Raw genomic sequence first — 26,602 nt, 5'->3', positions numbered from 1 at the left:
GTATTTTTGGAAGTAACTTGAAATGAATTAGTGTAGTACTCATGATGTATATAATGATGTATATAATTTTAATCTTTTAGTAATATTAAAAGAGTGTTGGAAAAGCAGATAAAGACCTTCTGTCTGCTGGTTCACTCCCCAGATGGCTACGCTAGCAGAGCTAGGCTGGATGGAAGCCGGGAGCTCCATCTGGGTCTTCCATATAGGTAGCAGGAGCCCAGGTACTTGGGCCAATTTTCAGTATTCCAGCAGCATTAGCGGGAAGCTGAATTGGAAGCTCGGCAGCCAGAACTAGATGGCACTCTTAATATGGCTGTATGAGCCTCTCTTAGTAACCTTGCTGCTGTTTTTCATGTTACTTTGCTTTTAATTTGCATTTACTTTATGTATGTTGTGACTTTTATTTTACATTTATTTTATGCTGGGTCTGTTGCCATCCCATAAACTTTTCGTCTCTTCAGTTTTTATGGGATACTTTTTTGTACACCTCCTTTTGTGGTTTAGAAGCAGTTAGGTTCTGAGAATAATAGTGCGGCACAAGAGCTCATATATGGTTTAATATGACTGAAGTCTAAGGATAGTGGTGCATCCTCGGTGATCAATATACATTGTAACCTTTTTAGAAAAGTTTTTTAAAACATGGATGGAGCTATTTAATTTTGATATTTTGTTTTTTATTGAAAAGCAGACAGCTTCAGTTTGCTGATTCAATCCTCAGATGGCCTCAGTGGACAGGGCAGAGGAGCCAGGAACTTCTTCCCGATCTCCTACTTGGGTGCAGCAGCCCAAGTACTTGGGCTATCTTTTTTGTTTCCAGGTTTGTTCACAAAGCTGGATTGGAAGTGGAGTCCTGGTACTGATTGCCACCCATATGGGATGCCAACATTACAGGCGACTCAAAATTTGATACACCACAATGCTGGCCCAATCTGCATTTTTTTTTTTTAAGTATGTGCGGTAGAAATTCACTCTTTGAGGCCACCCAGCTATTTGGCATGGGCACACCTACCCACTCCATCATCATAAGCATAGAATGTTATGCATTGCTTTTTATATACGTAACCCAGCTTGCTCCTGGAGTTTATTGGGTGCTCTTTAAAGTGAGCACAAAGATTTCAACATCTTGATTTGAATGAGTTTTGTGGGGTTTTCTGGCTCAAGTGAATAGAGAACCATTTTCACTGCTTAAGATTCATGATTACCTATAGCTGCTTGCAGGAAGGGCATGTTTTTGAATTTAGAAGATTCCTTTGGTAGGTGATTTACTGGTAAGAAGAAACTGGTGTGATGGTCTTTCTTGACTATTTTTAGAAGTAGCTTGAGAGAAAAAAACAATAAGGCCTTGCTTTGTTGCTTTGAGTATATATGTTAACATTTATAGCAATCCTATCATATCCTTAGAGAACTATGGTAAAGTGGAACTCCTACTAAAGCTGAATTTTTTAAAAAGAGGTCTCTCGGGCCCGGCGGCGTGCCCTAGCGGCTAAAGTCCTCGCCTTGAAAGCCCCGGGATCCCATATGGACGCCGGTTCTAATCCCGGCAACTCCACTTCCCATCCAGCTCCCTGCTTGTGGCCTGGGAAAGCAGTTGAGGACGGCCCAAAGCATTGGGACACTGCACCCACGTTGGAGACCCGGAAGAGGTTCCAGGTTCCTGGCATCGGATCGGCGCGCATCGGCCTGTTGCGGCTCACTTGGGGAGTGAAACATCGGATGGAAGATCTTCCTCTCTGTCTCTCCTCCTCTGTGTATATCTGACTTTGTAATAAAATGAATAAATTAAAAAAAAAAAAAAAAAAGAGGTCTCTCTCCATTGAGCTAGGGATGGCTCCATGGATAAATACTTGCCTTGCACATGACAGGATCCTATATAGGTGCTGGTTTGTATCCTGGCTGCTCTATTTCCCATCCAGCTCCCTGCTTGTGTTCTGGGAAAGCAATGGAGAATGGCCCAAGGCCTTGACATCCTGCACACCTGTGTGGAGGACCCAGGGCAAGTTCCTGGCTCCTGGCCTCGGATCAGCTCTCTGGCCGTTGCAGCCAGTTTGGGAGTGAAACAGCTAATGGAAGATCTTTGTCTCTTTTTGTGTGTAAATCTGCTTTTCCAATAAAAAGAAATTAAAAAAATTATATAGAGGGAAAGACTAAAATCTTCCATTCACTGGATTCCTCCCCAGATGGCTTCAGTGGCAAGGACTTGGCCAGGTTAGAGCCAGGAGCCTCACCCAGGTTTCCTCAGTGCACTTGGATCATCTTTTATTACCTTTCCCATGCCACTAGTAGATCAGCAGGTACGTGAATGTACTGTAGGGGATGGCAGCATTGCACATGACTGCTTCACAACGTTGACATAAAGCCTTACATTTTTTTTTTAACACTTATTATTTGTATTGGAAAGTCAGATTTACGGAGAGGAGAAGAGAGAAAGATCTTCCATCTACTGGTTCACTCCCCAAGTGGCTGCAACGGCTGTAGCTGAGCCAATCCTCAGCTAGGAACTAGGAGCTTCTTTCAGGTCTCGCATGTGGGTGAGAGTCCCAAGTCTTTGGGCCGTCCTCTTGCTTTCCCAGGCCACAGTCAGGGAGCTGGATGGGTAGTGCAGCAGCCAGGATATGAACAGGCACTCATACGGGATCCAGGTGTACGCAAGGTAAGGGTTTTAGCCATTAAGCTACTGTGCAAGACCCGGTCTTAAAATTTTAACTTTTATTTATTTTTACTGGAAAGTCAGATATACAGAGGAGGAACGACGAAGAGGAAGATCTTCCGTCTGTTGATTTACTCCCCAAGCGACCATAAGGGCCAGAGCTGAGCTGATCTGAAGCCAGGATCCCAGAGCCTCTTCTGGGTCTCCCTCGTGGATACAGGATCCCAAGGCTTTGGGCCATCCTCGACCGTTTTCCCAGGCCACAAGCAGGGAGCTGAATGAGAAGTGGGGATGCAGGGATTAGAACCAGTGCCCATATGGGATGCTGGCACGTTCAAGGTGAGGACTTAAGCTGCTAGGCTGCAGTGCTGGGTCCCAGGACTTAAATTCTTAAGTGTCTTGATGTATACTACTTATTTTACATATGTCTTTGTATTTATTGGATGGAAAAATAAATCTTGATTTCTGGACACTTTATTGTGTATGATTTTAGTAACCACGTACATATAAAACTAACTTGATTTCTTGTTTGGTTCATGTTGAATTTCTTTGAAGCAGTTATGTCAGAGGAGGGAGGGTGAGAAACTAAGAGAGGATCTTGCATCAGCTGATCGGCTGGAGCACTCCCCAGACTATCTCTTGGCTGCGCTGGGTCCTTCTAATGGTGGGATTTGGGAGCTTGCTCTGGGACTCCCATGTGGGTTGTAGGTGCCCAAGGCCTTGGGCAAGCCTCTGCTGCTCCCCTGGGTCATAAGCAGGTAGCTGGATTGAAAGTGGAGCACTTGGGAAATGATCAGGTGCCTCCATGGGATTCCAGTGCTTGTGGATGGAGGACTAGTCTGATAAGACACTGAGCAAGCCCTGAGACACATTTTCTATGAACTTTTGAAGTGCCTTTGCATGAAATCATTCCATTTTAAGAACTCTTAGATAATAGCTAAAGAACATTACTGGTTTGTAAACACTAGTATAGGTATTTATATATTATGAGATTTTCATTTCATTCCCTTCTGTTTTCCTATATAGAAGTGTTTAATACTGCGTGCTAATGGATGGTGAAGGCTAGCCTTAAGTGACCTTTTTTTCTGATAAGAACTTACTCCGTAATAATTCAGTAATTTTTGTTGTATATAATGGAATTAGTAAATGTGCAGTCTTAAAATACTTTAAGCATGCCAATTAAAAAAAAATCTGCATTTACCTGTTACAGTTTTCCACACATATAGATATGGTGTTTATTTTTATAAAGTTCATTATTATTTCTTGGAAAGTTAGGTATGCAGAGAGGAGGAGAGATGGAGAGGTGATTCACTCCCCAAGTGAGCGCAACGGCCAGAGATGCACTGATCCAGAGCCAGGAGCCCAGAGCCTCTTCCGGGTCTCCCACGTGGGTGCAGGGTCCCAAGATCTTGGGCAGTCCTTGACTGCTTTCTCAGGACACAGGCAGGGAGCTGGAAGGAATGTGGGGCTGCCAGGATTAGAACCTGAGATCATATGGGATCCTGGGGTGTTTAAAGCGAGAACTTTAGCTGCTAGGCTACAGTGCCGGGCCCAGTATGCTTGATTTATTGAAATTTCTTTTTCTGCGTTTCCTAATTCTTTTTTTTTTTTTTTTGGAAGATTGATTTTATTTTATTTTTATTACAAAGTCAGATATACTGAGAGGAGGAGAGACAGAGAGGAAGTGGAGCTGCTGGGATTAGAACCAGCGGCCATATGGGATCAAGGCGAGGACCTTAGCCACTAGGCCACGCTGCCGAGCCCTGCGTTTCCTAATTCTATCACTTAATATACTTTCTCTCTATTTCATGTCAGCTGTTTTGTAACTAAGTATATACAAGTCTAGATTTCTGTTCATGTTCATAAAATGTACATAGATCTGCAGGGTTTTTGAATATATGTCAAAGAAATTTAAGATCGTATACATCTTAACTACTTTGAGAGAGAGCTGTTCCATCCTCTGGTTCACTCTGCAGGTGCCTGCAGTAGTTGGGGTGGACTGGACTGAAGCCAGGAGCCTAGAACTCAGTCTGCGTCTGGTGTAGATGACAGGGACCCAAGTACCAGCACCATTAGCTGGTCCCTTCCAAGTTGTACTGTAGTAGGAAGCTGGTTCAGTAGAGGCGCATGCAGGTGTCCCAAGTAGTGTCTTAACTGATGAGCCAACACCAGCCGTGTAATGTTTGTTACTTCACAGCAGTATTTCAAATTAAGCTGTTCTGTTGATAATCACTTGGTTCTCATTGTTTGACACTTTACATGTCTGTATATATTTGATAAATTTTAATGACTGTGGGGTAGCTTGGTGGAAAGGAACTTCTAATGACAATCTAATATATATTGAGTTTTTTTCTTTTTTTGCGAAGTGGCTAACACTTGTTTCTTGCATCAATAGGCAGCAACCCTTTTTAATTTCTTAGTTGGTGTTTAGAAGATTTATTAATTTGAAAGGTAGAATTAGTGAGGGACAGAGATGTTCCATCCTCAGTGGCCAGAGCTTGGTCTGTCCAGAGCCAGGAGCTTTCTCAGAATCTCATGCAGGTGCAAGGCCGTAAGCAGGGAGCTGGATGGGAAGTGGAGCAGCCAGGACATGAACCCGGCACCCATGTTGCATGTAGAAGATGAGGGTTTAACGCTGAGTCATTGAGCCTGGCCACTTCTTCTCTTTTTCATATCCTTGCCACATACAGGTTTTCTAATAACTTGTCTGCTGAATCTAAAGAGTTGTCATAACTTTGATTGAGCCAGCCCAAAGCAGGGAATTTTGGAACTCTATGCTGGTCTTCCTTGCAGCTGTCGGGAACTTGGTTATTTGAACCATCACTGGTGTCTCAGGAATCTGTATTAGGAGGAAGCTGGATTCAGGAACTGAAACTGAGGCTTGAATCCTGGCACTTGGACATTGTACTAGACATGTTAACAGTTAGATGAAATGTACATCCCTTCTGTATTAACAATTAGTTTTGAGGGTGAAATGTGGTAAGCAGTATATGGGAACTCTATTATTACCTCACACACACAAAATATCGGTAAACTACACTATTTCCAAAGGAGATACTGAAATATTTTGTTTAATATGGATAAGCAGCTGTGCTAGCATCAAGTATGAAATACTAGTTCACCTCTGAATGGATTTGGGGGGGGGGCATGTGGGAATTAGCTCTTTGCTGTCCTTAATCATATCTCCCTAAGTTGTAGAATTGAGGAGAGGATGATAGTTGATATTTGAAGGAGTAAATCCCATTGTGGGTTGACAGGCCCTCCTGACATTTGCTTCAGATGGCCTCTGGACTGCTGTGGAAAGAGTGCACAGAGGCTTGCGAGGGGAACCTTAGGATTTCACTTTTGAAAAAGAAAGCCTTCCAGTACTGCCTCTTTGGTCTTTTGTTGTTTTACCTACCACATAGTAATTAGTGGATCTAAGACTTAGTGGTAATACTGTTATAATTTGTGTTCATTCAGCAAGACGTTTCTCTCTGGCTCTAATAAGGATTTGTGTGTGTGTGTTTCTGTTAACTATGTATAGTTCACAATGGTTTTATTGTAAACCTTTAAAATGATTTGACATAAATAGTCCAGGAAGATTTATTGTGGTATTTTGGGGGACTAGAGTAACTTTTTAAGAGCTTATTTATATTTTTATTGGAAAGGCAGATATACAGAAAGGAGGAGAGACAGTTCTTCCATCCGCTAGCTCACTCCCCAAGTGGCCATATCAGCTGGAGCTAAGCCGATCCAAAGCCAGGAACCAGAAACTTTCTCTGGGTCTCCCACGCGGCTGCAGCGTCCCAAGGCTTCGGTCTGTCCTCCAGTGCTTTTGCAGGCCATAAGCAGGGAGCTGGATGGGAAGTGTAGCAGCCAGGCAATGAAATGGCACCCATATAAGATCCCAGTGGGTTGATTCAAGGTGTGATGTAGCCACAAAGCTGTCGTGCCTGGCCCTAGGGTAGCTTTTTAAATACTGTATGCATACCTTTGAGTGCCCAGGAATATTCCGGTTTAAGAGGCTTGAACTTCTTTAGTTTGCAATTTGGGAAGTTAGTGGAAGATCCATGTAATTTCATTGTACCTAAAGGCAGTGTCTCTTGCTTGAAGTATTCTTACCACTAAGGAAGTATAATTCTTACCAGTTTGTCCTAGTAATGTGTGGCTCCCTCCCACCCCCCTTGAAAATTCTTTTTTCTTTTTTTTTTTTTTAAGATTTAGTTGTTATTTTTATTGTAAAGGCAGATATACAGAGAGGAGGAGAGACAGAGGAAGATCTTCCATCTGCTGGTTCACTCCCCAAGTGAGCCGCAATGGCTGGAGCTGAGCCAATCCGAAGCCAGGAGACAGGAGGTCTTCTGGGTCTCCCATGTGGGTGCAGGGTCCCAAGGCCTTGGGCCGTCCTCCACTGCTTTCTCAGGCCACAAGCAGGGAGCTGGATGGGAAGTGGGGCCGCCGAGATTAGAACCGATGCTCATATGTGATCCTGGTGGGTGCAAGGCGAGGACTTTAACCACTACACTATCGTGCCGGGCCCCCCCATTGAACATTCTTATACTTTGTGCTGCCAAACAGCACGTATACTGAAAGTGAATATTCTTACATATTTAAGGAAATACCTCTTTTGAACACTGCAATGCATAAAGTGAGAAATGCAAGAAAAATAAAATATGATTGGAACATCTTTACATTCAGTCAGATGTCTGTGTCTCTTCTCAAGTGGGAACAAGTAGACTTTTGAAATACTTATCTCCGCCGCCCCCAGATTCACTTTCGAAAGGCAAGGTCGGGGACATTGAGATATTTTTCATTTGTTGGAGACAATTCATTTCCTCTGGCCACTACAGCCAGATCTACAACAGGCTGAATCCAGGAGCCAGGAACCTCCATCCTTGCTCTGCCACAGTGGTGACAGAGTGTACAGAGTATCCGTTGCTTGGGTTGTCATTTCTTGCCTCCCCAGAAATGTTAGGAGGATACTTGATCCAAAGCAGGGCAGTCTGGCCTCCAGCCTGCACTCTGGCATGGGAAGCTGGCAGAGCAGTGACCCAGCCATTGTGTCACAGTGCTGGCTGCAGCCACTGCAAGTGTTTGATGCTGATCAGAAAGTATTAACAAAAGAAGCTTCTAGTTCCTGGCTTTAGATCAGCTCAGGTCTGACTGCTTTGACCATTTGGGGAGTGAACCAACAGACGGGCGAGTTTTCTGTCTGTCCTTCTCTGTAAAACTGCCTTTCCAGTAAAAATAAATAAACCTTTAAGACAAGTGTGTTAGGAAATCTAGATCCTTCTGAAAATGGTCCTCTATTTACTGACTGAAATCTTAAGAATTATAGTCAAGTGCAAAATGTTTAAGTAAACCAAATTTGAGCATGCCTGAACAGTGATACCTGTTTTGACTGCCATGTGACTGAGCTGTTTGAAGATGCTATCGCGTATCCTGATTCTCGAGAAATCAGTGTGGCAATCCTTGAAACAGAAACCTGAGGTGATGAGTTTTGGGTGAAATTATGCTCGTGATTTTTTAAAAATGCTTTATTTAACTTACTTGAAAGGCATAGGGAGGGCCCGGCGCTATAGCGCAGTGGTTATTAAAGTCTTTGCCTTGAACGCGCTAGGATTCCTTATGGTCGCCAGTTCTAGTTCCAGCAGCTCCACTTCCCATCCAGCTTCCTGCTTGTGGCCTGGGAAAGCAGTCGAGGATGGCCCAGAGCATTGGGACACTGCACCCAGGTGGGAGACCCGGAAAGAAGTTCCCGGCTCCTGGCTTTGGATAGTCGCAGTGCCAGCCATTGCAACCACTTGGGGAGTGAATCATTGGATGGAAGATCTTCCTCTCTGTCTCTCCTCCTCTATGTATATCTGACTTTGTAATAAAATCAATAAATATTTAAAAAAAAAGAATTTTGATGTCTAAGTGAAAATTTGAAAGTGTAAATTTGGATATTTTTATTCTGTGCTTCTGTTGTAAACTTTGTGGATTCAGGCAGTTCAGCTTTTGACTGCAGTTGATAGTTTGCTAAGTAGTGAGGTCTTTCAATTTATCTCCCCACCACACACCCCCCCCTTTTAAGATTTATTTTTATTCTAAAGGCAGATTTATAGAGAGAAGGAGAAGCAGAAAGAGAATTCCATCCACTGGTTCACTCTGTAAATGGCTGCAACGGCCAGAACTTATCTGATTTGAAGCCAGGAGCCAGGAGTTTGTTCCAGGTCTCCCATGTGATTGCAAGTCCCAAGGCCTTGGTCATTCATCAGTGCTTTCCTTTCCTAGATCATAAGCAGGGAGCTTGGTTGGAGTTTAGCCACCAGCTGCCATTTGCAGAGCCCTTGTTTTCCCCTTTGTAAGGTATGGGAAGGAGATGCAATAACAGAAAAATGATAGTTTTATGAAAATGTCAAGTTATGAGTTAACTTTCCAGTGAGGCTGGTTTATTTATTTTATTTATTTATTTATTTTATTGCCAAGTCAGATATGTAGAGAGGAGGAGAGACAGGAAGATTTTCCATCCAGTGATTCACCCCGCAATTGTTTGCAACGGCTGAAGCTGAGCTATCCGAAGCCAGGAGCCTGGAACCTCCTCCAGGTCCTCCCACGCAGGCTCCCAAGGCTTTGGGCTGTCCTCCACTGCTTTCCCAGGCCACAAGCAGGGCGCTGGTTGGGGAGCGGCTCTGCCAGGATTAGAACTAGAACCCATATGGGATCCTGGCGCATTCAAGGTGAGGACTTTAGCCACTATGCCGGGCCCTAGTGAGACAGTTTTGAATGTGCTCTGGAGCTGAGCGAATTAGAAGCCAGGAGCTGCTTCTTTGTCTCCCGCACCAGTGCAGAATCTCAAGGCCTTGGGCTGTTCCTTGATTGCCTTCCCAGGTCACAAGCAGGGGACTGGATGGGAAGCTGGGCCACCAGGACATTAACCAGCACCCATATGGGTTCTTGGTGTGTGTGCAAGGCCAGGACTTTAGCTGCTAGGCTACTGTGCTGGGCCCTTATTTTATTCTTAATATTGTTTACATATTTGAAAGGGATGCATACCCATGTGGATTCTGGTTAGGGCTGGAAGGGTCAGATACAGACGAAAGTTGGTGAAACATAGACTTCGGTGTTGCTTTCCCCTCCCCCCCCCCCTTGCATCAGCGGGAGGAGGAAGATGCTGCTCCTTGCCGTCGGACTGCATCAGCACTTGTGGATGGGGATGGTCATTTGATGATACCTTAGAGCCCCCACAGTGGGGGGAGAGGATTCCAAGGGTGTTACTGGGATGGTTTCAATAGTTCTGAGTTGTTGTTGCTTTGTTCCAGGGTTGAGAGAATCCAAGGTGTATTGGTTGACAAAGTCCCCTTTAGTGCATCTATACACCAGATACTTGATGCAAAGCTTGGCCAGGACAATTATCCAACCTGCTTTCCATCCTCACACAAGGCAGTTGGTGTCCCCCTGCTGCCTAGTTGAGCTGGCTGTCAGGTCCCCTGTATTTGGACATGCTTTTTAGTGCACAGGCATCAGCACCTGCAGAGGCCCAGTGTTGCATGCACCCCAAGGTCAGACCACGTATCCTGTGATAGTGATTACCCTGTCTCCAGGATCTGAGTCTGGTGGTCTAGTTGGGGAATCCCCCCAGGAAACCTTGCCTAAGGTGACCTTGGAGTGTGGGACCTTAGACTTAAATTTTCTGTGTACCAGCCATTGTAGGGTCAGGCTCAGTATGTCACCTGTACCATCCGGTGCAAAAACTGGTGGGTGTCTGGTCATTTCAGCCCCAGCCTTAGCCCTGAATCTCATGCTGAAACAGCAGATACTGTGGTCCAGCCAGCCCGCCACAGACCCTGTCCTCAGGCATACCAGCAGTGCTTCAGCCTTGTAGGAGTAACACCCATTAACCACCACCTGGCCTGCCGTCAGCCCCATTTTTTTTTTTTTTCTTTTTGGTGCATGCCAGCCTTTGCTGTAGCCCAGTCTGTATCCCGTCTGGTTCTGGTGCACATCTGTGGGTGCTGCGGCTTAGCTCAGCCCAACTTGCAGATCCAGCGCTCACATATGCTAACATGTCCCACTGCCTTTTTCAGCCAGGGTCGCCCTCAGCTCAGCCCTGGTTCTTGTGTTCACCGGTGATAGTGGCAGCTTAGCATGGGAGTACTCATAGTTCTCCTGCCAGGCATGTTTTCAGTTGTATGTTTTGGGGCTGCAAAGAGATTGTTGGTCCAGCCCAATATGACTCAGACCTTGTCTTTGCACTTGCCAGGTGGTGCTGCAGCCTGGCTTGGCTGGCCCGCAACATAGCCTTTCTGGTTCTTGTGTACACCAATGGATTTTACAGCCTAGCTCAGATTGGCTTATCTCCAGATCAGCCTGATGCTTGAAGGGTAGCCAAGGTGAGAGCCCCCAGTCCCAACTCTCATGCTTACCATTGGAAGCAGCAGCCCAGCAAAGGAGTCCTGAAGTTCGACCAGGCCTACTCTAGCCCTGGGTATTGTGTGTACCAGCAAGTGTTGAGGTGCAGTCTGAGGTGGGCTCATTGACCAGTAGGTGCTATGATTTGGCTTACTCCTGCCTGCCCCCAGTCCCAGATCTTGCCAGTGGGTGCAGTAGCCTATCCTAGCCTGGCCCACTCCCAGCACCAGCCTTCATGTGAACTGGTGGATGTTGTGGTCCAACCCAGCTGGCCTGTACCTTGTCCTGGCTCTCACCTGTGCTAGTGTGGACTGACCTGCTCAGTATGTTGGCAAACCTGGCTCACACATATTCCAACAGGTTCTGTAGCCCTGGCTTGTTTAGCCTGCTCACAGCCCTGACTCTTACGCTCACCAGCAGGAGCTGTGGTCTAGCAGGGTAGTTTCCCAAGTTTCCCTGCCAGACCTGCTCCCCAAAATGGATCTTTCTGATGTTGGCAATGTTTTCCAGATGTTTCCCAGACTGACATGGCTGGCTCCAGTCCTGGCACTCACCAGTGGATACTACAGCCTAGTCTGACTGGCCTGCACCCATTCCAGCTCTAACTGCTGGGTTTACAGCGTAGGCCAGCTTGGCCAGCCCCAAGTCCCGGTGCTCTTGTGAATGGGCAGATGCCGTGGCCTAACCCAGCCTGTCCCGTACCCATTCTGGCTCTCATGAGTGTCAGTGGGTGCTGAAGCCTAGCCCAGTCTTAACCTACCCCCTGACCCAGACCACACAGATACTGCTGGGTACTGCAGACTTGGCCAGTCAGGACTGCCCACAAACCCAGCTCTTGAATTTTTTTTAATATATATTATTTATTATATTTTGGACAATCTTTACGTAGTTAATTAGGGTAAAAAGGTTCAAGGTAAAGGGGGATACTGAGGGAGAAGCCCCACCCAGTTTCCCACCCACCCCTAGTCCCGGATGTGGGGCATGCTCTGAGATTCTTGCTCAAGTGTTGTTGATAGTTCACCAGTTATGAATCGTTGCCAGTCTCGCCACTCCAAGCACGATGAGGCCATTGAAGAATCTACTGATTGACATAGTCCATCCTAAATTCTTCATTTGCCTAGTATTTCACTGCCAGCATATAGCTGAGGTGGTTGATTGAGTTCTTTCTTCTGTCTCTTCTTGGTTAGGGTTCTGAGTCCAGCATTTCTATTGGGGAGATCCCCAAAGAAACTTTGAGGTATTCCCAGACCAGATTCTTGTATGTTCTGGCAAGCACAGGGCCCGGCACAGTCCATCACCCTGATCATCTGGTGGTTGCAATTGCTGGGTTGTTTCTGTTTTCAGTCCCGAGTTACACTGGAACCAATGGGTGTTGCAGTCCAGCCTGGTTCTGCCCAGCACATACTCAGCCCTCACATCAACCAGTGGGAGGTGCAGCCTAGTCAGAGCGACCCACAATAACCCCCACCAGGCCTGCCCCGTACCCTGGTTTGCCCGTATGTGCATCGGACTAGTCCCTCTGTCCCACATCCCATTCTGTTCTCATACCAGCTCTTGAATTTTTACCAGTGGGAGCTGCAGCCCAGAAGGGAAATCTCCAGAGTTCCCCTGCTAGGCCTTGGGTCTTATGTGTGCTGTCAGGTGCTTTGGTCCAGCCTGGGATGGCCATTAGTCTCAGCTCTTGTTAGTGTGTGGCAACCTAGCTCAGGCGGGTGTGGCCCACACCTGTACTTGGCTCTTCTGTATGCTGGTGGGCGCTGAGGGATGATCCAGCTTGGCCTGTCTAGACCTGCCCTGTACAGATGCTGACAAGTGCTGAAGCCTTGACTGGACTGGCTTGTCCCCAGCCCTGGCTTTTGTGTGTCTCAGTGATTGTGTGTGATGCTATTTAACCCGGCCCATGTCTCCCATGTGGACAGGTGCCTTGGCTTCACCCTTATATGCCCTCCTGTTTCCCTTGTACCTGTAAATGCAGTGGCCAGATCCTTGGAAGACCCCAGGTATCATTCCCACCTTGTTAAATTTGCCTTCAGCTGCTCCCACTGCAATACATCGCAGACCCCCTCTTCTCCAGGCAGACTGCAGCCTCTTCACCTGGGGACTGGTGTGTCATGTTCTGACCTGGAGTTCCCTACGTTGCCTGTTCACTTTTTAAAAAAAATTTTAATAAAGAATAAGCAGCTATGCTTGCATAGTGGTATAATTTACATAAATTTGGCAGTACACCAGGCCCAGAATACTTGCCAACTACTGGCTGTTTTTCTTTCAGCAGTGTAATCACTTGCCTAAGTGCAAGGCAACCTGGGCAGCTGCCTACACTAGAGGATGTATGTTGTTTCAACTGCCCTTTTTCTACAGTGAGGTTTGGGAGGCTTATTAATGAAATTTTGTTTTTTAAAGATTTATTATTATTGGAAAGCCGGATATACAGAGAGGAGGAGAGACAGAGAGGAAGATCTTGCATCCGATGTTTCACTCCCCAAGTGAGCCGCAACGGGCTGGTACGCGCCAATCCGATGCCGGGAACCAGGAACCTCTTCCAGGTCTCCCACACGGGTGCAGAGTCCCAAAGCTTTGGGCCGTCCTCGAACTGCTTTCCCAGGCCACAAGCAGGGAGCTGGATGGGAAGTGGAGCTGCCGGGATTAGAACCGGCGCCCATATGGGATTCCGGGACGTTCAAGGCGAGGACTTTAGCCGCTAGGCCACGCTGCCGGGCCCATGTTAATTAAATTTTGTGTGTGTCCTATGGAATTATTTGATAGATCCCTGGTAGCTAGTGTTCTTAACGGGATTTGTGGCTTTTTATAATACCAGTCTTTGAATTCTTGAAAATAAACTCTTTCTGGGCCTGGCATGATAATCTAGTGGCTAAAGTGCTTTCCTTGCATGTTCTGGAATCTCTTATGGGTGCTGATTTGTATCCTGGCTGCTTGCTGTACTTCCAGTCCAGCTCCCTGCTTATGGCTTGGAAAAGCAGTCGAGGATGGGCCAGACAAAGCCTTGGGACCCTGTACCCTCATGGGAGACCAAGAAGAGGATCCTGGCTCCTGGCTTTGGATTAGCTCAGCTCTGACCATTGCAGCTACTTAGGGAGTGAACCAGTGGACAGAAGAACTGTGTATCTCCTGTGTAAATCTGACTTTCCAATAAAAATAAATAAGTCTTTAGAAAAATAAACTTTCTGCTGAACTCAAAGGATTTTTTTTTTTTAAGTAACTTGTTGAAAGGCAAATTTTACAGAGAAAGGGGAGCGAGCTTCCATCCTCTGGTTTACTGCCCAGATAACCACAGTAGCAGAAGCTGATTTGATCCAAAGGTGGAATCCAGGACGTTCTCTGGGACTCCCTTGTGGTTGTGAGGTCAGAAGCTTGAGTCATACTGGGGTGTTTTCCCAGGCCTGAGGCAGGGGACTGGGTTGGCAGTGGAGCACCTGGGACTAGAGCTGGTGCCCTGATGGGAAGGTGGTGCCTGCAGGCAAAGAATTAACCTACTACTGCCACCAGGCTGGAGCCCAGAGTTCTTTTCTCCTCTCCCTTGATTGCCCTCCTTAGGTTAAAAAACTTTTTAAAAAAAATTTTTTTGTTCTGTAACTTCTGAAATGCATGAATAATTAGGTAGATTTTTTAAAAAAATTATTTGAAAGACAAAATTGCAGAGAGAAGGAGAGACGGAGATCTTCCATCCACTGGCTGACTCTGCCAAGTAGCCACAGTGGCCAGAACTGTGCTGGTCAGAAACCAAGAACCAGGAGCCTCCTGAGTCTCCCACGTGGGTGCAAGGGTCCAAGGACTTGAATCATCCTCTGCTGCCTTTTCAGGCCATCTGGCATGAAAGTTGGGTCAGTCTGACAGCTATGACGTGTAGGTGTGGTAGGTTTAACTTACTACACCACAGTGCTAGCCCCAAACCTTTTTTTTCCCAAGATTTATTTATTTTTATTACAAAGTTGAATATACAGAGAGGAGGAGAGACAGCAAGATCTTCTGTCCAATGATTCACTCCCCAAGTGAGCCGCAATGGCTGGTGCTGTGCCGATCCAAAGCCAGGAGCCAGAAACTTCCTCTAGGTCTCCCACATGGGTGCAGGATCCCAAGGCTTTGGGCCATCCTCGACTGCTTTCCCAGACCACAAGCAGGGAGCTGGATGGGAAGCGGGGTCGCCGGGATCAGGACCGGCGCCCATATGGGATCCCAGAGTGTTCAAGGCGAGGACTTAAGCTGCTAGGCTCCCCAAACCATTTTAGAGAGGAAGAGCTTTCATCCACTTCAGTCACTCCGCAAGTGGCCACTACAGCCTGAGCTGAGCCTGTTCTGGGGCTCCCACAAGGGTACATGGTTCCAAGCTTTGGGTTGTCCTCGACTGCCTTTCCTGGCCACGAGTAGGGAGCTGGATGTGCAGTAGGGCCTCTGGGATTAGAACCATTGCCCATATGGGATCCTGGTGTGTGCCAGGCGAGGATCTTCTGTCTGATGATTCACTCTCCAGGTGACCACAGCGGCCAGAGCTGAGCCGATCCTAAGCCAGGAGCTAGGAGCTCTTCTGGTTTTTAGGGTCCCAAGGTTTTGGGCTGTCTTCGACTGCTTTTGCAGGCCACAATCAGGGAGCTGGATGGAAAGCAGGGCTGCCAGGATTAGAAGCAGCACCCCTATGGGATCCTGTTGTGTTCAAGGAGAGGGCTTCAGCTGCTGTGCCACCGTGCTGGGCCCCATTTTATTTATTTATTTTTTAAGATGATATTTATTGGAAAGGCAGATTTACAGAGAGAAGAAGGGATAGAAAACTCTTCCGTCTGCTGGTTCACTCCCCAAATGGCTGCGGTGGCTGGTGTTAAGCCCATCTGGAGCCAGGAACTTCCTCCAGGTCTCCCATGCAGGTGTAAGGTCCCAAGGCCTTGGGCCATCCGTCTTCTAATGCTTTTCCAGGCCAGAAGCAAGGAACTGGATAGATGGGAAATTGAGCCACTGGGATATGAACTCTTGTCCACGTGGGATCCTGGCACATGCAAGGCAAGGATTTACCCACTGGGACATTGTGCTGCCCACCTTGCCCCAAAATCTGTTTAAATTATAGGCCATTTACTTTGCCATGTTAAGTTAGCAAGCAGTCTAGTGAAGTACTAAAAAATTGGGGGAGATTATTATATTGTGACAAGATTATGTGAAAGTCCTAGAAGAAAAGCAAAGATCCCCCCCAAACTGGCAAATGTGTGACATTTTAAAGATTGGTAGGAAGGAAAATATAATTTTTTTTTTGGTGAATTAGGATTCACATAGTTCTTGGTTTCATTAACAACTTGCTACATAGGGAAGTTAGTATCTGTCTCATTTCTAGAGCCTTGTTTTTTGTAGTATTGTTTATCATACTTGAGCTTTTGGGTAGTATGAAATTCCAAATTTTTGTAACTTCTGGGTTTTTGCTTTTGTGAGGAAAGCTCATAGTTGGCTTGTTTTCTCCTGGGATCTTGTTGATTTAAAAAGTGTGAATCTTTTGTCCCTCTTAAGTTGATGGATACTTCGATCTTTACTTTTCTGCAATAGTTTCAAGTAACTGTAGATGTGCTAAAATCCTTTAAAAATCAAATCTTGTTTCTTTTTAGTCCATTTTGTTTTGTTTTTGAGATAAAGTTTACTATGATTTTGTTAAGATTAATTTCCTCAAACGTGCATATACTTGTTCAGTATTTTGGTGGGATCCCATCAAAAGTGTAGGTTAATTTTATTTGAGAGGCACTTGGTGGGAGAGAAAGAAAGATCTTCTATTCACTAGTTCATGCCTGAAATGGCCTCAAGCAGCCAGGGCTGTGCCAGGCCAAAGTTAGGAAGGAGCCTGGTGCGTTGGTCTCCTGTGTGGGTGCAAGGGATCATCTTCTGCCTTCCCAAGTGCATTAGCAGGGAGTTGGATACCAAGTGGAAACAACCAGGCCTGGAACTGAGACCCATAGGAACTACCTGTGCTGCAGGAGGCAGCAAATTGTCTTTCAGACTAGAGTTCTTTTAAAAATCACTTCTTCAAACAGTATTTGCAGTAATTTTCTAACCTTTCTGTGTTACATTTTAATTTATGGTATTCCCGGGCCTGGCACCATGGCCTAGTGGCTAAAGTCCTCGCCTTGAACGCCCCGGGATCCCATATGGGCGCTGATTCTAATCCCGGCAGCTCCACTTCCCATCCAGCTCCCTGCTTGTGGCCTGGGAAAGCAGTCGAGGATGGCCCAAAGCTTTGGGACCCTGCACCCATGTGGGAGACCTGGAAGAGGTTCCTGGTTCCCGGCTTCGGACTGGCGCAGCACCAGCTGTTGCAGCTCACTTGGGGAGTGAATCATCTGATGAAAGATCTTCCTCTCTGTCTCTCCTCCTCTCTGTATATCTGACTTGGCAATAAAAAAATAAATTAATCTTAAAAAAATTTATGATATTCCTAGTTTTAAAAAACTGTATGATAATCTGTTTTGTTGGTCCTATCAGGTTAAGATTTTCAGTGCACTTCAGATATATTTCACTGCTTTTATTTATATTAATAGTTAACAGTTTGTGATATAAGCATGTAATAGGCTGTGTGAAATGAAGTATATGACTTGGAATATCCTGTGTTTGCATGTATGAGGGAAGAGGAAAAATAAACATCAAAATATTTTTATGAAATACGGTAGTCCCTCCTTACTCACAGGTGATATATCCCAAGGATTCTAGTGGATTCCTGATCTATACATTGTACAGAGCCCAATATATAATATTTTCATGTGTTTCATCTAAAGGGAGTACTATAAATCTTCTGCATCACTATTTTTGTGCTTTAGAGTATTGTTTTGAACCTAGCACTTGGGTATTGGATAAGTGAATCTGATCATTCAGATGGAAACTGGTTACTAACCAGAGTGTGTCTTATAGAGTGTGAATGATTTCCTTCTTGGGCAGAAAGACAAGATTTTATCACTTTACTCAGAAGGATTTACAGTTTTAAAATTAGTGAATTGTTTTATGCCATGTGCAGACAGAGGCTGTTGCTGTTTGTCTCCTGCCTGTGAAAAGATTTTGATCAAGACCCAACCCTGCCATTTATGTCTCTTAAACTGAGTGGGAGCTACCATCATTTTGGTGGCTTCCCTAGCGCAAAAATATCTTTAAGTAATTTTAACTCTCTGCATGGTATCAGCTCAGTTTTATAGAGATCTGGCCATGCGTAAGGATGTTATAGCTAGAATTTAGTACTTGTGAATTAGATTTGGAGGAGTAGGCCATTAATAACTGTACTCCATGTATGTCTTAAGGTTTAGGTACAGGCCTTTAGTAAGTAAACCTTGTGGTGAAAGCAATAAAAGTGTAAATATGTCTAGAGCTGCAGATTATAGTGGAAATGTTTATGGAAAAATGCAAACATTGATTTCTAGATTAAAGAGATGTTTAGTATAATAAAGGGCAGAATTTTCTTGTGTCTTGGACTTCTCATTTTAATTTCTGAAATTTTAAACTAATGAAGGACGAGGGAATATTAGTGAAAGTTTTAAAATATAACTAGCTTCGAGTAGCAGGAAATGCACTTATGAACCTGGAAGCACTATTTACTAAATACTAGAAAACAGCAAGGCCTGGTGTGATGGCTCAGTGGCTGAATCATTGCCTTGTACGTGCTAGGATTCCATGTGGGCGCTGATTTGTGTCCTGACAACTCCACTTCCCATCCAGCTCCCTGCTTGTGGCCTGGGAAAGCCATTGCGGCCACTTTGCTAGTGAACTAGCAGATGGAAAAGCTTTCTCTGTGTGTCTTCCTCTCTATAAAATCTGCCTTTCCAATAAAAGAAAATTAGAAAAATGATAACAGAAGATTGTGATGGACATTTGACTTAGTGCGTAAAAATATAGATGAAATATTGAAAGACCGGTGTCCCACATTGGGAATACCTGGGGATTTAATAACCAACTCCTGTCCCTGCCATCTGCTTCCTGATAATGGAAACTATAGAGGAATGCAAACTCTATAGTTAGCAGATAAAATGACTGAAGTGATTGGATCTTTATTTTTGATTTTTTTGAAAATTATTTAAATCTTTTTCAAAGAGTGAAAGAGATCTTCGTGTCTATCCTCTGGTTCTCTGCAAATTCCTGCAACAGCTAGCAGACAGGAACTGTATCTGCATCTTCCATATGAGTGGCAAGGTCCCAAACTGGTCATCTTTTGCTGCCTCTTATGATGCATTAACAGAAATCTAAATCAGCAGTTGAGTGGCTGTGGCGGGAGGAGGGGGGGGCGTTGCAAAATGGGATGCTGATAGCCCACAACAGGTAGTGAGGACTTAACGTGTTGTGCTGCAATGCCCAACCAAGTGGATACATTTCTTACTACCCACTCTGGAAAAACTAGATTGAGCTATCTGCTGCTGACCCCGACCCCACACTTAGCCCTGGCTGTTGCACCTAGCCCTGGGAGTTTTCTGGGTCTGTTTCTTAGATATTAAAATATTCAAGATGTTTTTATGATCACATGAGATTTATCGATACCAAAACTATGTAACTGCTTACCAAAATGATTACTGAAAGTGATTTACCTACTGCTAGAAATAGAGTGCCCAGGAAGTAATTATTATAGCATAGCTAGATAATCAAGCGTCTGAACTGGAGGGACAGGCTAGTTTTTAAACTGTATCTATATCTAATATCTATATCTATATATCTATATCTATATCTAGAATTCTAAGAAGATAGAACAGTATTCTTGAAGAGATAGGGATCCTCAGTTCTGGGCTTCATATTAGGATATTTGCAAGAAAACACGCCCTAGCATAAGTAAATGAGCTGTACCAGGCAGTTGAACTAGAGAAGAAAATAGGGTTAGACTACAGAATAATAAGTCGAATAGCAAATGTTGGGGGAGGTTCACTGAGACTTTATGAATCCCCACGATGGATGGGTTGATGAATCTGTTATTAAAGAACGTGAAATAGGCCCTGACTGCTTACCCCTCTGTTCTCCAAGACTGACTTTCTTTAATTCCAAAGGGTAAATGGCACTTTATTCCTGCTTGCTTGGGTTTAGATGTTTCTGCTGCCAATTTGTGTTTCACATTCTTAATTTGTTGAGAGCAGTGTCTGATACACTGTAAACATTACTTGTTGCTTCTTAAAAGTATTTTTTAATTACAGTGATTCAAAGTGTGTAAGTATATTTGACTAAGATTGAGAAATTTATGGATCTGATGGGCAGTGTCATTTAATATCAGTTGTACTTATGCAGGTGCCAGGAACTTCTTGCTCAAGGTTATAAGGTGATATATTAAGTAGTTGGTCTGTGACTTCTTTCAGTATTAGTTTAATGAAGATACATTAAAAAGATTAATTATATAATTTTAAGATTCGAAAATGACTAATGGTATTTACTGAGAATCTGTAATCATTCTAAAATTGTTCTGATGCAGGATCCTCAGCTGTTGTCTGACATTGTTTAGAAATCAGGGTTGGGTTATGTCTGGCCACAAGCGTTAGTTTTAACTGGCCCTGCCAAGGCAACCGCAAGCAGGACTTGATAATCAGCAGAACTAGGTAGCAGGCTAATTTTAAATTGATACTTTTACATAATCTGTGACTGATGTTGGAAATATCTAAGTGACTCTTGGAAGAAAAAGTGTTTCCCACCTCTGCTTTAAGGCAGATAGGAAAAACAGAATTAAGTTAATGACAAAGATAGCATGTAAATGAACTCATGTTTTTCTAAAATGCCCTTTAATTTCATTTTTATGAGTTGAACTCTTTTCCAGATACTTTGAGGCATGCGTTAGATTATTACTCATAATTTTGTGATGTTAAATGTGTTTAAAATGTTCACAAGAACATAGACGTGACAGAACCAGAAAGCAGATACGACAACTTGAACACAGTACTAAATACTGAAATCAGGTCACAATAATAAGCACTATCTCACTCAGCTAATTACTGTGGTGGTTTGGGTTGTACATGGTGTGGGTGATACTAGTGAAAAATGAGTTTTTGAGAAGCTATGTAATTGTTGAGGTAATGTACCTCATCATGGTTCAGATGAAAATCAAATCCAGATCTGTCTGGATTCCAAACCCTGTAGTCTTTCACTGCTTCTAGTGTGTTTCCCATTCTGTATGCAGCATTTTAGAGCTATAGAATGTTTAATTTAATATTGATATATTTTAAATGTTTTTGTTCACTGCAGGGATTTATCAAAGATGTTCACGAAGACTCCCTCACCGTTGTTTTTGAAAATAAGTAAGTTATTTTTCATAGATCTTTGTTTTAGGTGCTGCCAGCTTGTGTGTTGCTTTTGAGTGTTGGTGCTTAGAGTTCACTTGGGTTTAGTTTTTGTTACCTTTTCTTTTGTCCAAAGTTACTCCTCACATTTTTTTTTCTTTTTTTCCCCCTTTTGCTGAATCGTGGATGGAATAAAAATAGTTTTGATGGAAGTAGATCACACAGATGAGAACATATTACAGAAAAATGAAACTCTAGGTGGCTTTCAAAATGCCTAAAGTGTTAGGCCATCTTTAATTGCTTGACATTAATGAGGACTGATACCAATTTCATACTTATTTTAAGAACAAGGTAGTTTGTTTTTTTTAATTTTTTTTTTTTTAAGATTTATTTATTTTATTACAAAGTCAGATACACAGAGAGGAGGAGAGACAGACAGGAAGATCTTCCGTCCAATGATTCACTCCCCAAGTGAGCCGCAACGGGCCGATGCGCACCAATCCGATGCCGGGAATCTGGAACCTCTTCCAGGTCTCCCACGCGGGTGGCAGGGTCCCAATGCAGTGGGCCGTCCTCAACTGCTTTCCCAGGCCACAAGCAGGGAGCTGGATGGGAAGTGGGGCTGCCGGGTTTAGAACTGGCGCCCATATGGGATCCTGGTGCGTTCAAGGCGAGGACTTTAGCCGCTAGGGCACGCTGCCGGGCCCTGTTTTTTTAATTTTAAAAACTATTTATCATAAAGGTGGAGTGATAGTCATCTGTGAGTTCACGCCCCAATTGGTGCAGTAGCTAAAACTGGAGCAGGCCCAGCACAGGGTTCAAGAATATTGCGGTCTCCCATTTGGGTGGCAGGGGCCCAAGTATGTAGACAGTCCTCTGCTGCTCTCCCTGTTGCATTAACAGGAAGCTAGGCTAGTACTTTAACAACTGGGACTCAAGCCTGCCCTTACATGTGGGATGCTGAAGTCTGGACGTTCTGTGCTTTAATGGTCCAAGGGACGAAAAGTAGTTTAAAAATGGGCTTGATTTGGCCTACTGTAGCCTAGTGGTTAAAGTCCTTGCCTTGCATGTGCCAGAATCCCATATGGGTACTGATTCTAATCCAGCTCCCTGCTTTGTGGCCTGGGAAAGCAGTCGAGGACGGCCCAAAGCCATTGGGAACCTGTACCCGCGTGGGAGACCTGGAAGAGGCTCCTGGCTTCTGGCTTCGAATCGGCTCAGCTCCAGCCATTATGGTCACTTGGGGAGTGAATCATTGGATGGAAAATCTTCCTCTCTGTCTCCTCCTCTCTGTGTATCTGACTTTCCAATCAAAATAAAAATAAAGGTGTTATTATGAATAGTTTTAAAAGAACACCATTTGATAGAGAAAAACAGAAGCAGCATCTTCTAAGCTGCTTCCAGAACTTCTGAAAAGAAAATTTCTCAGCCCAAGAGCTGCTTCACATGGAAATGAGTATTGAAATTATTTCTGCTGTTCAACAGCTGCCACTTACAAGGGAGTGGTTGAAAAGAAACACCCTGAAATATCTTACTTGGTCAGCTGTTACTTTGACTAGCAATGGCAGATAGAATTCCTGGGAGTGTTTTATTAGCTGGTATGCTTCCAAGGAGTATAAATGAGCTGTGAGAACTTAAGAGCAGGGGAGAACGACCCACTTTATAATTTAATCTCATAAAAACATGAAAAATGTCACATAATCAACAAATTAGCTGCATTTAATTTTTCTAGAGATTGGATAAGACTTTCATAGGCTTTAATTATATTTTTATATTTACTGTAGAAAAGATAAAAAGGTGAAATCTAATGTGTTTAAAATGTAATTTCTGATTGTTTTTATATATTATAAGAAATTATGCAATTGTTTGTAATGTTTCATTTTCATAAAAGCATTTGAAATAAGCTGATCTACATTTGATGGTTATGGATGTAACATTTCAGATCTTAAATTGGTCATTTATTGCTTTGAATTTAACTTTTTAGTTGCAGAGATATGTTTGTGCTGTTCTTAGTATGAGTAGTTTATTAGGTAATGCTTTCAATCATGTTAATTATTTAGAAATGTCACCAAGAGTTATAGAAAACATTTTTCTACCTTAGTAATTGGAAGATTACATGCTGCAAAGGATGTTTTTCTTGTCTTTAGGGAAAGCTAAATGATAAGCTAACTAAAAACATATGTGACATTAACCGTAGTCTGTAAAGCTCCCATAATAGGGCCTACTTCAGTGATACATTTTAAACTGTCAATTCCTTTTCTGACCCTTCAGTTGGCAACCAGAGCGCCAAGTTCCATTTAATGAAGTTAGATTACCACCACCGCCTGATATAAAAAAAGAAATTAGTGAAGGAGATGAAGTAGAGGTATGTGTGTTTGTATTCTTGGGAAAATTGTTCAGCTGATGAAAAATCTAGTTTTTCTATTCATAATGGCTCTGTAACAGCATTGTTTGAAATTTGGGAGTCAGGATGTATTCTCAATTGTGTCATTTTTACCGTAGGGTTTCTTTTTTCTTTTTTTTTTTTTTTTTAAGATTTATTCATTTTATTATAGCCAGATATACAGAGAGGAAGGTCTTTCATCAGATGATTCACTCCCCAAGTGAGCCGCAACGGGCTGGTACGCGCCAATCCGATGCCGGGAACCTGGAACCTCTTCCAGGTCTCCCACACGAGTGCAATGTCCCAGTGCTCTGGGCCATCCTCGACTGCTTTCCCAGGCCACAAACAGGGAGCTGGATGGGAAGTGGAGCTGCCGGGATTAGAACCGGCGCCCATATGGGATCCCGGGGCTTTCAAGGCGAGGACTTTAGCCGCTAGGGCACGCTGCCGGGCCCTACCATAGGGTTTCAACGTTACTGATAAAATTAAGATAATTAGAAAGTTAAGGAAAATAGTAAATTTGATTTAGTTTTGAAAGAATCTTAAAAACCTGTACAGTATTGGTAATTCTTACTTTTGTTTCAAGATTCTGATTTGGTATGTTTTAAAATGTTGGTTGTCCTTTATTATGATAATTAATACAGTTCCTATGTAGTATGAAATGTGCCATCTGGGCTACTTTATAGAACATCTTAAACATTCTATAAATGTATTAAAAATTTAGCACTACAGAAAAGCAAAGAGAGACCTCAATAATTCTTAAAGATTAGTCCTGTTATGTTCATGCTAGCCATCTCCTGCTCCTTACTCAAAGTGGTGATATATTGTACTGTTTCTTTTCATCTAGTTATTTTGGTGCTTGAAAGATCTTGATTTCTGTCTGCAGTGTTAACTGTTTTTGAATAATAAGCCTGCTGCTAGTATAAAGAATTTGGATAGAATTGTCAGAAGTGTAATGAGGTGAGCTTGGTGTATATACAAAATCCAGTTTTCAAGAAATTGGTATGGTTTCATCTAGAGCTTCAAATATGCTAAATATGCTTCTTATAGGAAGGCAGCTTAATATTATTGAATGAAATTCTCAAGTCTTATTTGTACTTAATTTATAAAATGTGGGATGGGGAGATTTGTGGTATAGTAGAACCTAATGATGAAACGATGATTTTATAAGCCTTTAATAGTCCATGCTAGGCACTGTTTTAAGCACTTGGCCAGTGATTTATCTGCAATTTTTATTCTTTATATTTGCTATTATGGTAGACTGTTGCTTTGAGAATTTTAAAAAATTTTGTTGTTAATATTGTTTACTAAATTAAGAGGGATGCATGCTCATGTGGGCTTCTGATTAATTTGGGGAGGGTTGGGTATGGAGGAAGGTGGTGACAGATACTTCTTTGCTTTTTGTTTTCCTGGTCTTCTGGGGAAGGGGAGGAGACTGTCCTTGCTGTCGAATTACATCAGCACCTGGGGATGAGGAACAGTCATGTGATGATGCCTTATAGACCCTAATGTGGATAAGAGTGTTATGAGAGTGTAACTCAAGTGGTTTTGATAGTTCTGAGATTTTGTTGGTTTCATTGCAGCAGGAATCAGAAAAATCTTTCCAGGGTCTGTTGGCTAACAGTGTGCACCTCAGTGTACATCTGTAATCCCAGACACTTGCTGCAAAGCTTGTGACAGGAGAGCTGTCCATCCTGTTCTGCTCTCCATCCTCTGACAAGACACTTGACGTCCTTTGCTGGCTGTCAGGTCCTGTGTGTGCATCTGGCCATTCTGTCCACAGGCACCAGCAACTGAGGAGGTTCAGTCTCTAGACATGCACTTCAAGGTTGGACCACATATCTTGTGATTTTTGTTCCTAGGGCTGGGATTTGAGTCCAGCAGTCTAGTTAGGTAGTCCCCCATCTTGTGTGGGCCAGCCAGCACTGGGTCAGTTGCGGTCTGTCACCTGCACCAGCCATTGCACATACTGGAGGATGCAACTGCCTGGTCAGTTCCAACCCAGGCCCCATCTCTCAAGCAAACTGTTGAGTGCTGCAGCCTAGCATAGCCTGGCCTGCCACAGGCCCGGTCTTCATGCACACCACTGGGAACGGCAGCTTAGCTGGGGCAATCCAAAATAATCCCCAGCCGGCCTGCCCCTAGCCCACTTTTTTTTGCCTGTGCTGCTATGTGCTGCAGCCCAGCCTGGTCCATACTGCCTCTCTGGCTCCTGTGCATTGCTGAAGTTTAGCTCAGCCTGACTTCCCCTAGACCCTGCCCTTATGTATGCCAGTTGGCGCTGCTGCCTTGACCGAGCTGGTCCATTCCCAGCCCTGTTGTTCACTAGTGGGAGTTGCAGCCCAGTAGGGCAATGCCCATAGTTTCCCATTAGTTCCACTCCTTGTCCCAAGTCTTGCACCTGCCGGGGATACTGAGTTCCAGCCTGGCAGGACATGCACGTAGTCTGGCACTTGCCAGCAGGTGTTGTAGCCCAGTCTGAGATGGCCCGTCCCCAGTTTTAGTTCTTGCTGGTGGATGCTACAGCCTGGCCCCACACAATACCTGTCATGTGATCCATCAGGTGCTGTAGCCTAATCTTCCCTGTCTTACTTCCAGTCTGGCTCTCATGAGTGCAAGCAGGTGCTGGAGCCTGTCCAAGTCTGGCCTGTCCCCAGATGTAGCCCAAATATATGTGCATGGGTGCTGCAGCCTTTCGCAGCCTGGTCTGCCTACAACCTTGGCTCTTGCATACACCTGTGGGAGATACAGTGTATCAGGAGAGTCACAAAGTTGTATGTGTGCTGGAAGGCGCTGTGACCCAGTCTGGCATGGTCCGCCCACAGTCTTTTTTGTTTTTTTTTTTTTAAGATTTATTTTTATTACAAAGTCAGATATACACAGAGGAGGAGAGACAGAGAGGAAGATCTTCCATCCGATGATTCACTCCCCAAGTGAGCTGCAACGGGCTGGTGTGCGCCAATCCGATGCCGGGAATCTGGAACCTCT

At 44.1% G+C, this 26,602-nt stretch overlaps 1 protein-coding gene across 8 annotated transcripts in view; it reads left to right on the top strand.

Moving 5' to 3' along the window:
* Positions 1 to 26,602, top strand: part of FXR1 (FMR1 autosomal homolog 1) — a 77,878-nt gene that overhangs the window by 8,667 nt on the left and 42,609 nt on the right. For all 8 annotated transcript variants that reach the window (XM_004591259.4, XM_004591257.3, XM_012928709.3 and 5 more), the window contains exons 2-3: positions 21,197 to 21,249; positions 23,503 to 23,596. In XM_004591259.4, the coding sequence (XP_004591316.1) occupies positions 21,197 to 21,249; positions 23,503 to 23,596 (147 nt within the window). The remainder of the gene's footprint in view (positions 1 to 21,196; positions 21,250 to 23,502; positions 23,597 to 26,602) is intronic.

This window comes from Ochotona princeps, chromosome 3 (assembly GCF_030435755.1).
Source record: "Ochotona princeps isolate mOchPri1 chromosome 3, mOchPri1.hap1, whole genome shotgun sequence".
Classification (NCBI taxonomy): Eukaryota; Metazoa; Chordata; class Mammalia; order Lagomorpha; family Ochotonidae; genus Ochotona; species Ochotona princeps.
This window is presented reverse-complemented; position numbering and strand designations above follow the sequence as displayed.